At 39.1% G+C, this 13958-nt stretch overlaps 1 protein-coding gene across 2 annotated transcripts in view; it reads right to left on the reverse strand.

Annotated features, from left to right (window-relative positions):
* Positions 1 to 13536, reverse strand: part of SLIT3 (slit guidance ligand 3) — a 549687-nt gene extending 536151 nt beyond the window's left edge. The window contains exons 1-2 of one of the 2 annotated variants that reach the window (XM_076349680.1): positions 13473 to 13536; positions 12894 to 13146 (exon numbers count right to left, since the gene is read on the reverse strand). In XM_076349680.1, the coding sequence (XP_076205795.1) occupies positions 12894 to 13078 (185 nt within the window). In that variant the 5' untranslated portion in view covers positions 13079 to 13146; positions 13473 to 13536. Of the gene's footprint in view, positions 1 to 12893; positions 13147 to 13234 lie in introns of both variants that reach the window. The other variant, XM_076349679.1, reaches the window with a different exon arrangement.
* Positions 13537 to 13958: the final 422 nt, after the last annotated feature.

Consider the following 13958-nt stretch of genomic DNA (forward strand, 5'->3'; position numbering starts at 1 on the left):
AACCTGTGATAACTGAACTTCAGAAAAGTCTTCCAAGAAGTATGAGCATTTTTCAGAGTTAATGTCATTACTACAATTTATGGCAAACACTTATACTTTCCCAAAATTTTAATAATTTCTTTAGTGTGTTTAATGCTAATTTAATGGTAATTAAGGACTTCTAGAACAGAATGCAATAAATAAAGTGAGAAACAAGGACTGACAAAAATGACTGTTTCATGAGATTGTTTTTCACCCTGTCTCTTCTACACACTTGTCTTTTTTTGTTGGTTTTGGTTTTTTTAATTCTACACACAATCAATCACAACAGGCTCATCTGGGAAGAAAAAAAAAAACAAACCACTGCATGTAAACTTCAGCAAAATTCACATTGCTTTATTCCAGAGAGACAATATCTGATGTTTGCATTTAAGTCTGTATTTCACTTAACTATGTAGTATATGACTTGCTATAACACAGTGAAGAAACTGCTATCCTGTTTAGGTGCTCTTCACTAGTACAGACAACTTGATATTTAGGACTTGAAATATTTCACACCTGCTTCCGACTGCTGTAATTCTTGATGACTTGGGAAAAAAGTTCTACCAACAAACAAATGATTTCAGTGAAGCCTGACATGAAAATCAAGCCTTGATTTCATCTCCTTGCTCACTTTCAGACATGCACAGGCTAGAAACTCTTCCCAGGAGATCTTGTCCTGGAAAGGTAATAGAGGTTGGTCTTTGTGTTTGGGGGTTGTTGTTGTTGTTGTTGTTCAGGTTTTTTTTTAATTTAACAAGCATCCAGATTCACCAACTCTATCCCTTCCAAGAAGTACCACACTGAGTGTACATGTCTACCATAGCCACTAAGGAGCAGATTAAGCCAAGAAGTTGTAGTAAAAGATGTAGGACAGTTTTAATATGTAAAATGAAATTTTGAAGGAAGTAGTGTATTGACTTGACCAAGTTAGGATTCAGATTTTACAACCACAAGCAATTTTCTTCATTCTCAAGTAGATTCCCACCTTCCCTGTCCCCCACGTCCTCCTCCAACTTTTGGTTTTCAACAGTTGACTTGCTGGAGTGAAGTTGAATTGATTTCACAATGTTTGCTAAATGAACACAAAACTCAATTTTTTTCTAAACAAGACTTGGCACACATATTTGATGTTTCAAGTTACTGAAACTACTCATGCTTATAAAACCACTTTGCACTAAGCCTATTATATACCTAAGAACTATGGAAGAACAACCTTGGAAAATATCTATTCTATAAAATGAAATTAAGATCAACTGGGAATAATTAATTTTCAACCTCTAAAAAACTTCATAAGCAATTAGATGAAGAACTTCCCAGGCCAACAAAACAAAACAAAAAATCACAACAAAAAAACCAAACAACCCCCAAAAAATCCCTAAAACACTTTTGATTGTTCCTTATCTTTTGCTGCCTTTTCATATGTTATCTATTAAAACTCACAACTCCAAAGGATCATTGGGCTGTTTCTTATACTTTCACATTCTTATCTGAGAAACTTACATCCAGACGTGTATTTTCGTCTCACTCTGAAGAACCAGTCTTTGTCTTAAGGCTTGATTTCCAAATATCTACTTCCACTTCTGGAAAACAAGTTTTCTTTGCTCAAGAATTTTACTTCCGGGATTTGTTTCACCACTTTATTCTTGTCTCCAGCTTACCTCGCTACTGCATTTATTTGGGCATTTCAGAAATGCATAACTGCTTCCCTATGCTATTTCCTTACAATGAGTTCTCTTTTTTGCTCCCCAGCTATATTCTTAAAACACCATCTCTAACCAGCTCTACCACTTCAAGAGGATGAGACAGCTAGCCTCTTCTCATCACTCTACAACTATTTCGGAGAAGCTTGTGACTCAGAAGTTCCCACCTCACTAAGCGATGCTGTAACAACTGCCGCCCTCACCAAGCAAAGATGTTTCATCCAGGTTTTTCCAAAATCAGCATTTCAAAAAAATGTACTTAATACAATGCCTCCCCAGTCTAAACAAAACCATCACACAGCCAAAAATAAATTTGGGGAAAATTCGTTAAGTTAAGGTCCCACTAAAGTCCAGGCAAAACATGCTTTATGACTAACAGGAAGGCACAAGACATTTGAATCGCTTTCAGGATGCAGCTTTTTCTTGCTAAAATTTCTCAAAGTCATATTTAAAGAATACAACTGTTTCAATAAAACATTAGTGTCTCCATATCTGTGCACGACCAGTACACAGATATGCAGTGATTAATTTTAATGGGCTTGATGTCATATGACCACATTTGTTATATGAGCTTTATGTGCTACGTAAAACAGAGAGAACGGGCAATCAAACCTTTGGCAGACAAGGATTCTGTGCTGTTTGCTATTTTCTTACTGTAAGGGGGGAAAAATCATTAATGTAAAGCTAAATTATATTCTTACATAGAGCTCTGGTAACAATTTCTTTGGTCATCCATCTTTGACAAGAAAGCATGTCCCAAGGAACATGATTACAAAATTCTAGGGAAATGTCTTCCGTTTTAGGATGAGCTTTTTGGAATCTCTAAAGGAAAACTGAAATTAGGAATTTGAATCTTTTCTACTTTGGGGCAAGTTGTTTGTGGAAAAAGCTTTTCCAAGTCAAGTTTTTGTACTAGGTCAGTATTATGTAATATATGAAACTATATCTACTGCTAATGCTAATTATTTTTGCCAGACAGACAAGCAAGTACTTCTTCAACTTAAAAGCTGCTAAAATATCTGAAGAAGTGCTCATTATTCACCAGTGCATACCCAGAGAAAATGTCAGTGAAAATAATACAGTAGGACAGTTTGGCTGAACTGACTCAAAACATTTAGTTTTACTAGGACCTGAGAAAGTGCATAAGGCTCACAACTCACTGTCTGTATCTTTTGAAACTGTCAAGGTTATTTATTAGGGTCCCATAACAACATACGCCAGTAATATCTTACAATCTACCAATACATTTATTTTGTACAAGTTTACTAACACAGTCCTTACCAGCCACAGGAATAAAGGAAAAAGACCAACTGAAAAAACAAGGATTCAGAAATAGTCCTCTATTAGTAGGCACAAGAATGCACCTATGCCTCTGCTTTCAGCATGTTATTTCTGTAATAGTTAAATGCTTATCTTTTGAAACATTTCATGAGAATGCTCATTCACATACTCTTCCCCTCCACTCCGCGCACCACACCCCTCCCAGTCAAGCAGCCAACCTTGACAGAATCTAGCTCTTGGAAAAAAAAGAGTTGAGCCAAACATTAAAAACTGCATTTTATGGTGCTGTGATTTTGGAGATCAGAACCTCAGATTCACTAATACGAAATTTACTACCATTTCTGTTATCATGCCTAGGAGCACCCTTATGATAGCTCAAGATTTCTTCATGTTAAGCGTTGTACAAAGAAGTCCCAAAGGGCTTTCAGCAAAGACAAAAAGAGCAAAGGGATAAAGACAAGCAGATGAAACAGTACTGATCAGTACAGCAGGCACTGTCCTCAACTCTAAAGTAGCCTTACTTGCATTATGCATTTTTAACTGATGATATGAAAATTACAGTAAATTTTAAATTTTGCAAAGCAATCTTTATTTTTTTAAAATGAGGACAGTTCCTCCCAAGCAAGAGCATCAAAATCGAAGAAATAAAAAATAAAAAAAAATCTATCAGAAATGGAGTTCATCACCATCCCCCCCCCCCCCCCCTTTTACAAAAGCACGTTCACAGGCTGTTAAAATGGGTTACTGATCTCCAAATCATTAACCTCCAGAGCAGTTTATCCCTCCACTTACATGAAGCCCTGGTTGAAATAGAACCACTGATCTTCCATCTATGTAGACAGAACGACTGTGAAGGTACACAGAGAAAACACTCTGAAAAATTACAGGCAACTCATTTGTCTTGTTCTTTTGGGTGATTGCCTGCATGTACAGCCACAGCATAATGTCACTACAGTATCCCCACATGACAGAAGAGGGTTAAAGTCTCTCCGATTAAACTCCTAAATATAGCATCACTGCTAAAAGCCTTGCACCTCAAACTGGAGTGAACACAGGTCCACATAGCAGCCAGCGAGGTATCAACAATAAGAACGCTATCTCCCAAAATTCTCAGTGTTGCTTGGACTCTAAATACATTTAATAGGTGTTTGAGGGTCTTCATTAGTAACCTGATACTACTTCCACAAGGTTGATTCTTCACCATGCAGCTGAAGCAGGAAGGCAGTCATACCGACCTCTCTGCAGGAAGCATAGAGGGCTCTCCTAAGAAGTCCCTTTGACATAAGAAGTTAAGAATCACTTCTGCAACAGTATTGCAAGTTTTCAGGAAAGCATAGGTGAAAGTGAGTTGGTGAGCAATACAAATTCTGAAATCAATTTAGAAGTAAATTTCAGATAGATTTTGCAGATTGCTTGATGGAAAGTCAAGACAAGACCAGCTTTAAAACATTGAGTTTTCTTCCTCATTTTAACTGTACTGATGTTTATTGAAAATGCTCCCTTCATCAGTGACAGAAAAGGAAAGAATATAGCCATCGGTTAAAATGATTTCCACCTGAGGGAGAAAATTAAATTAAGGTCTCAGAAAAAGAAGCAACTCACAGATAGAAAGGTAAAAATCTAATTAAAAGCTCCAGAAATCTATCAATCATAGGATTAAAAACATATATTGCAGCCAAACAGATGGTGTAAAACCGAAATACAAGACAAATTTATTCTGACAGAGACAACTGACAGACCAGATTCAGTTGGGGTAAAAAAAAAAAAAAAAAAAGAAAAGAAAAAAGCTGAAAAGAACTGACAGAGAGGTAAGCCTCTTAATCTTTCTTTTTTACAGAGATGGCCCTCAACTCATCTAAAATTTACTCTGAGTACAAGACCACAGACCTGTTCCCCTTATGTAAATAGGTAGATAGATCTTTTATGTATTTAGTACCATTAGAAAAGACTGTCAGTTCCTTACAAGGCCATTTCTCAATGGGGGAGAAGTAGTTCTTGCCATTGATGAGAACCATTCAAAATCTTAAACGATACGTCTGACTGGACAACATTGAAAACAGATTTGAAAATAGAAAGAGCATTACGAATCTCTGGAGAAAAGACTTTAAAAATACTGAAAACAGAATAGATTGGGCCATGCTGCAGCCAGAATATTACTAGAACCCAGCCCTTTCTTATCCTGAAAATTACTTAAAAACAGACAAAAAAGTCAAACTGATATAGCCTCACACTGGCAAGCAGAACCTGTTAGTGAACATAAAAGGGATGGGAGTGACAACAGCAGCCCCAGGCCAAAATCCATATAATATTATAATAATGCACTTGAATCAACAAGAATTAATAGAAACTCCCTGTCACCCAAGGAGCAGAAAGGAGCCAAGGATAAGAGGGACATTCTACCAGCCTATCTCAAAGACTTCACAAGAGGATGGGGCACAAAATTTACCCCTATCATGATAACATTTTCTGAACACCACTGCTCATCTATACATCCCTGTAATAGGAACGTACGGATAGACAATCACCTGAAGAAATCTTTGCCACACATCACTTCTAGTCATTCTCTGTGACATTGCCAACATTATTTTTCTTCAGAAAGCTTTGCCATTTGAAGTTCACTTTAGCTTTTCTCCCCAAAGTTATCTTGACTCCTTCCTTCCTTCCTCACCTGAAGTTAGAAACTTGCTTTGTCTCAACTTGAAGAGGACAAACTCTGCTTTGTCTTGCAGGAGCAAAAAGCAAGCCAAACAGGAAAAGAGAAGCCCCATCTGCAAGACAGAGGATGTGCATGTTGATTCCTACAGCTGCCATCACCAAGCCTCCACCAGAAAGTTGGCTCTACTTAAAACTAATACATGATCTACTAGCACTGGAGAAGCATACTTGCTCACAGTCACACTTTCTCCCCAGCCATAGAAGATCAGCCACTGTTGAAAGTGGTTTCAATACTGAGCCATGGAAATTCTTTACCTGATCCAGTATCTGTCTGTAGTTGCAGAGAGCAAACAGGTAAAAGAACTAAGAGATACTAGGTTACTTATGAAGAACATTCCACAACTTCTTCCTGAGGTTAACACAACATTTGAGATAATTCAGTAGTTGTAGTATTACAAGACACAGTGAAGCTTACGTCAAGACCGAAGTCCAGCAGCAGACCTGCACGTCATATAAGGCATTTGAGTGTTTCAGGTTTAACTTAGAAAGAAAGAATCATCGCTTTAATCACAAAGAGTTTGCTACAGTGTAGTACCTCATAAGGCTGGAGACACTTTTGAAGATAAAAGAGGTTCCAGAACTTGCAAGTTCACAATCATTCTGAATTGAAAAGTGTTAGTTATGTTACTTCAGTAACAAGACTTAGTTATATTTTGTAGGTTCAAATTTAGAGAAAGAGAGGCAAGAAAGGAAAAAATAAAAAGATAAAGGAAATCAGGAATTACTGTGGGGGAGAAGGTGATTTACTTCTTAATTAGATATATTAAAAAAAAATCCACAAATTATATTATTTCATTTGCTTGAAAAATTACTTGAGCAGTCAACTGCAGTCCTCAGCCAAAGGTGAAAGAGAGCTCAATTCAAGCTCAGTCATCGGAAAATTTATCTGAACATTGCACCATCCTTAGCAGGTGTAATATGTGGAAAACAAGGAGCACCACAGTTGTGACTAGGAAAGGATGCTGACACATTTCAACTTTGAACTCGAAGCAAAACAGTTTTCCATTAATTTCTAGTGAATCAAGTGTAAGCCAACATAACTACAATATTAACCAATGGATTCTTTTCTCCATTGTTGTTCAGGAATAATTAGATCTTCTAACCAAGGAAAAAATGGATCCCACTAGACCACCACCAGACAAAAAGCTATTAATTTTAAAAGATCAGCTGCAGCAACAGTCAGTCAAGGGAAATCAAGCACTGTGGGCACCGCAAGAACTGTATCAAGGGTTCTAGAAAAATTAAGCTTCAAGTCATTTGAGCTATTAGTTCCTGGGAGGGAACGCATCCTGATTTAAGTCTTCTGAACAGTCTCTCCAGTAAATAAGCTCAATTCTCAACATACAATGGCTGAAACTTACTCACTGAATATCCTTATTAGAGCCAAGTTCTTTTCCCCTGTCATCCGTATAACTCCCCAAGTATCTTGTGAGATTTCTGTGGGAAAACCATTTTCTTTCTGCTCTGTAGAAGCTGAGGAATAGCTTAGATACTACTGAAATGCAGACAACAAATGATATCAGATGTTAATGTCCATGCAGGACAGGTTATTTTTGGTTTAAACATAACTGGAAATGCTTGAACTAAAAAAAAAAAAAAAAAAAAAAAAAAAAATGCTTGGCAGTGACATCCCAAAAGATTACTGATGGTACTCACTATGAAGGTCAAATGACTTCATAGCAATCAACTTACCAACTTACAAGTGACAGACAGTGTACAACACAAGGCTTTTTATACAGATTACTGTTCAAATAAAAAAGTATTAGGATTTACTTATTTTTGGCCTCACAATCCATCTATACAGGGAAGCTGTACCGACTTCGGTACACACTTCCCCAAACTCATACACACGCAAATTCCAGGGGGAAAAAAGCAATACTCATCCTCTATATTTTAGGACTTCCTAAAAGACAACAGCTGTTCTTTAGAGGGACAACTTCCCTTTCACCTAGTTCTTTTGCATGAATCAATACTCAGCTGCAAAAGTAAGAATATGAAAAAAGTTAATAGTCTCAGAGCAACTCACTAAAAAATTCTGCAGTAAGTAGTCAGGTCCCTTTGATCTCGGAATCTAATCCAAATTTGTGCAAACAAATACCGACAACATGACAATGGCCACTATTTGCTTCTGTAGCTACCAAATTACAATAGCTAATTTCATCCTCCTTCCTGTTTCCATCACTTCAAAACAAGGTAACAAATTTAATAGTGCAAGACTCTGATCCTATCCAAGTGCATGTCAATGTCCAGTCAAGCCCAAGTAGTCAGCATTAAGTTAGTAAAGGGAAGTATCCATATTAAGTTAAGCAACTCAGTCAAGTTTTCCCAGAATCAGTACCTCCGAGAGCAAGCTCTTCAAAGCCAAAGCCATGTATGTCTACTTACTGACACATGACCTAGGGGGGGCGGGGGGGGGGGGGGGGGAAGACTCCATGCAAGGTTTTGGAGACTATTACTACACAAACAACTGAGCGGTAATCCCTAGCAGGAAGAATTCTAGAAAAACAGAATGTCAATGTAAGAGTCAGTATAATTATATTTGCATGTGTTTAACGTCGCATTCTGCAGTAATATGGAAGCATTCAAGACAGAAGCTTAGATTTAATTTGGAGACAAAATTGAGGAAGTTGAAGACTTATTACAAGCCAGTGCAACTTCAGCAGCTACATGCACCTAGGCCAAAAACACCATAATAATATATTTGTATAACAGAAACCCCAGACCACATGAAAACTCCAGAGTAAGCAGATGACTAAGCTTCTAAATTGCACCTAAATGTGGACACACTCAATTTAGCAACTCAGACAAAGCACAGAACAGATTAGTCCTGCAAGCTTTATCAATTTAGCAAGGTAAAGAATCCTTCAAAGTAAAAGACAAAACAAAGCAACGATTAACACAGGAGAGCTATCAATTAAACAAGAATCTAAGCCACCAAGTATAAATTCTTCAAGAACTCAAACATGGCTAAATTCTCCAAAGAAACTTTTATACATATACAATGTGCTGCTAACAGACAGGGAGATAACTAGGCATGAATGGAAGGAAAAACACAAAGGCTCATGCTTCATATTCAAACAGAAAGCAGATATTGACCCAGAAGACTTCTGAGCAGTTTCTCCATATCACTTGTTCCTCTCAGAGCTGAAGAATACAACTGTCAAGGGGGTGGCTTTGATCTGCTCCCGCATTTACACATCGTCTCAAACTAAACTTGACTATCAGCATTAAGTGTTATAAAACGCCACATGTATAATACTTTACATACATAGAAAACATTTCCACTGAAGAAAATTACATAGAGAATCACATATAAGAACAGAAGCGCTGCTAAGCAAACTCTGATTAGGAGAGTTTGATGAAGCAATCCTAAGGAACTTTTCAGAAAGGTAAAAAATTTGAGATTTTTATGGATGTATTTACATATTCTTAATTTCTAAACCCTAACTTCTGCTTCCTTTATTAGCACAAAACATCTGATCAGTTGAATAGCTTAAATAAAAGAATCACTGTGCCCACCCCCCAAAAGTTAACTATTAAATTATTAGTTTTCTCCACAACACAAAAGGTCTATAAACTACTTTTTTTTTTTTTTTTTTAGGATGTTAAGTTACTTAGCAAATGTGGAATGGATCAGTAAATACAAACGACAAGCCACAAGGTCAGCTATATCATCCTGCTCACGTACAAGGTCCTCTGTGGAGCATCACATCTCACAATTTGGGGAAAAGTCTTAGACTTAATTTCATGCCTCTCTCTTCCTGTGTGAGATGATGGCTACTCTGAGGGTTCCTTCTCTAGAACAAAGGTAGATGTAAGTTACTCCCTGGAAGTGACAAATATTTGTTTCACCACTTACTTTCTCCAGATTGAATCATTTCTTTGTGCAGTAGTATACAACGTTCACCTCTTTTTAGCTCTTCACGAAACCTAACTGAGCAAAAGCTTCAATCCATACCACACAATTAGAAGACTATCATAGAATGTAATAACAAGGTAAAGGGCAACACAAACCTAATACTACTTGCTATATTTGTAAAGCTACTATTAAAGATGAATCTGTGTTAAAAAAATTTAGGATAGTTTTACAACTCTGTTTCTGTGATCACTGGGTCATCTGTGGATTCCTCCCAAGACAGAAATCACAGGTACAACTCTTTACAAAAAAAATGCATCTTCAAAGCATTCAAAAAAAAAAAAAAAAACAACCCCAAAAAACCTATGCATCACATTTCTCATGAAGAATCAGTAATCAAAGCCCTGGTGATACCCATTTCTTGGGGTATCAGGAGATGATCACTAGTTCATTTAACAGAACTTCTCAATAAGAGATTCCCCCCCTCCCCTAAAGAGAGTTCCCATTTTTTCCTTAATGTTTATTTTCAGTTTTCCTGGGGTTTCATATTAACACAAATTTAAATAATATTTAACTTGGCTCCACTAGCCCAAACAATCTGTAACATTTGTACAAACATAACTCTAAAAGCTTAGTGGCAAAATATTTTAAGTGGTGCCATTAGATCTCCTATTAATTAAAGCAAAAAGTTTCCAACTTGAACAGGTATGCGGCATGTTTAGCTCAAGACAATGCAGAAAGAAGCGAAGCCCTTTTCATAGCATGAGTATAAAAAGCCACTTGGTGTGTGGCCATCAAGAAACTTGATAAAATTATTTTTCCAACATACAAACATTTCTCTGAGATTAAAAATAACTTTGTCATTTCAGATGTAATCAATTTGGGTTTATTTACAAGTTAAACAAACCAGTTAAACACTACACATCAACCCAGTGTTATGTCATAAATAGTTACAGGTTGCCGTGGACCACAGAAAAAAATGAGGTACTCTGATATGTCCAGCGGCTGACTGATGTTTCACCTGTGAGCAGAATTTAGACTGGGAGGACTATAAAGTCTTTTTCTCTCTACTGCTTACATTAGAAAATTCAAGTTAATGCAATTAGTAGAAATCTAGATTTGAAAGAATTGATAGAAGCTTTAAAACACAGTTGTAATGAAGACGACAGCGAACACTATAAAAACAGTGAAAGGCTCATGATGGACTAACGGAATAAAAAGTGAAGACAGCATTTAAAAATATGGAATAATGTGTTACTACGTGATCCTCTGTATGCTATTTCCACAAGGTTTCAGCCACTGAATGCTCCAATACTACGCTATTTTAAAAAAATCAAACCAACCAAACAAAACATCCAACACAGCTACATTTCATATTTATCAGTAGTATATCTCTGAGGTTAAATATTCAAACTGAATATTGTCAAATAGCTACTATTGTTCTTCATGCAGCCATTAATCTAAAATTTAAATCTGTAAATAACACCAAAATTATCAGGACCAAGAGCACAGCCATTCCACTCTCTTTCATTCTTTTTAACACTTAACATACCAAGGCCAAGAAACTTACTCTTTTGGCTTAGCTTCTTACAGAAGGCAAGGAAAGTTCACATCTCTATTAAATACATTCTCACAAATGAAACCCAGTAACAAAATTATTTCAGTCCCCCTAAAACTTAGGCAATAACAAATTACCATTTTTTAAATTCTTCTCAGGTGGCCAACTAACCTTACATTTGTGAATCATTTTAACCCAAAATTTAAAAGTTTAATTCTAGCCCTTGACTCTTAAAACCACGTAAACACACCTCACCAATGAAGCATACAAAACATTTGTGTTATCACACTTACTCTGACTGGCTTGGTATACTACTTTGGTAGCGGTTTGTTGTGGCGTTTGTTGTTTCGGGGTTGGTTTGGGGTTTTTTTTTGTCGTCTCTAAACTGCCAGGTTGCTACCCATCAGTTTTAGAGAGTACACAGTTTCGTGCACAGAAGTTAAGCTTTCTGTAACACTGACATCTGAAAACTATTGTTCACCCAGCTGGGATTAAAAGGAAGGCTGATATGGCCACAAAACATTAAAGATGGTAGAACAGTGTAGTAAGAAATCTGCATGTTGCTATCATTTAAGAGCTCTCAGCACTATAAAATGCATTTAGAAACGTTCAAGGATGCTATAAAATTTCATTCTGGGACAGAACTTAGCCTTTAAGAGGACTCTGTGAACAAAAACTTTGTTTGCTTAGTAACCTCATCTAGCTTGCTTTCTTGGAAGAAAAATTGCTTGAGAGTTTGAAGTTTCCCCAACTCTTATGACCCAGAAGGAAATACAATAGGAAGTCAGGCCATACAATCTACAGCATTTGCTTACAAGTTCAAAAGCATTTTAAATTATCAGCTAATCTGCATAAAGCACAACTAACTGCACCTTCCTGAGGTCATCCGTGGAGCCCAGTGCAGAGCCGCGCTGAAGCTCTGCTTAACATTCCATTCTGGCCATCTTCATATCTAACACCGGGCATTCTCTGAAATATGCCATATGCTGTGCATTAAGCAACGTCAGAGATGCCGCCCTCTGCACCAAGCGAGTGCCAGAACTGTGTCAGAGAACTCAAGCTGGCTTTCAGCTTTCTTCTTAGAAACTTGTTAAGCAAGAGTCAACTAAAAAACTCACGAGAACTTATGATACAGATTTACTATGAACACATTCATTACATTCTGCCGTGCCGAGGTTGGAAGCACCCCGCAACATTACACTACTATCATAAACCCTGAAGTAGATGAAAAATTAAATAACCAGCTTCCCCGCAACAGTTTAAGACAGAAATTAGAAGCTGCTTTAATGTGACTTCTTGTCCATTTGAATTAGTTTATGGCAGTAGTCGATTTTTCCATGGTGACGAAGTCACCATGCTGAGAAAGTAAGGAGAAACTGCTACCAGCCACCAGGTGAAAACATCCAGGTTTCTAATTGCATATTAAATTGGTGTTTGCATTGACAATGATTACTGCTGGGAGCACTCCAGGTAGAGCTCTAAACTCCATTACAAGCAAGTCACTGCAAAACCCAATCAGACGGTAACTGAAGCTGAAAAAACGTGAAAATCTGAAACTGATTGTTCTTTTTTAAAGCGAGAACAGCAGCAGGATAACTGTAACTTCTGAAAAGCTCCTCCCCTTCCCTCCTGAAAACATTAATCCGTGTTTGATTACTGAAACTGCTGTTAGTATGTACTCTGCACTGATAGGCAGGTGTTGAGAAACTCACCCCAGGTGCTTCTACAAGTACTTGAGGAGCCCTTAACGGTTTTTACTTACAGTCTCTCTGCATTCCTGGGAATATCCCTCGGTACAGTTTTGAGTCCTAGTCCATGACAATCCACGTTGGAAGCGATACATGTACATTTATGCGGGCATCCTCCAACAGGCATCCAACTCACGGAGCTCCAAAAGCTCAAGATCATTCCAAGGCACAGAAACGCACTCCTTCCACCAGACAACATGGTTTCTTGATCACTTCAGTGGGTATAAAAGTGTGCGCAAGCAGCCGGCCCTTAAAGATGAAATGCCTCTAAGAAGAAAGGGAAAAGAAAACAAGAGGCTCTTAGTACAGCCCAAGGGAACCCACCACTGCCATCATCGCCGGAGCACCAGCAAACCTTCAAAGGCGCCTGAAAAGGTTACGTTAGGTGGAAGAAGGTGGGGAATTGCCTTTCGGGCTCAGGTTTCTTTCTGTTATCTACGAACGGTACCAGAAGGCAGATAGTTTAACAGAGCTTGAGCCAGATGCGTCCTCAGATGAAAGAGAAACCGGGAGCGGAGGTAAACACACGCAAAACATCCATCAGAGGCGGCGGCAACCTCCAAAGCAGCCTCCTCCGCTCTGCATCGCCCCACCTGGGCCGGGCAGGTAACCCGCGGAGGAGATGACTGGGAATTCAAAGCGACCCCGCCGCAAGCTCCTCAGGCGCTCCCTCCCGCCGCTCGGCTGCTGCCGCCGCGGGCCCGCACCCCCGCGCTGGCGGCCGGCGGAGCCGGGACCGGGAGGCGGCGAGAGGAGAGGAGGGGAGGCGAGGGGGCGGAGGCGGCGGCGCTCCCACCCGCTGCTGCGCTCGCCGCCGGCCGCCCGCTCTCCATTCACTGTGCATGGCAGCCGGGCGAGCGCCCGCGGCGCGGTGCCACCCCTCCCCCCTCCCAAAATATCACCCGCAACGCCCATTGGCTGCGGGGGCCCTGACGTCACCAAACTGCCGAACTTTTGGAGCGGAGGGAGGGCGAAAGTTTGGGGGCCGCGCCGGCCCCGGCGGGGCGGCGGGCGCTGCGGCGGAGCGGCACCCCGCGACCCGGCTGCGCCCCGCAGCCCCTTCCGCGCCCGGGGGACGC

This window comes from Aptenodytes patagonicus, chromosome 12 (genome assembly GCF_965638725.1).
Source record: "Aptenodytes patagonicus chromosome 12, bAptPat1.pri.cur, whole genome shotgun sequence".
In the NCBI taxonomy this organism is placed as follows: domain Eukaryota; kingdom Metazoa; phylum Chordata; class Aves; order Sphenisciformes; family Spheniscidae; genus Aptenodytes; species Aptenodytes patagonicus.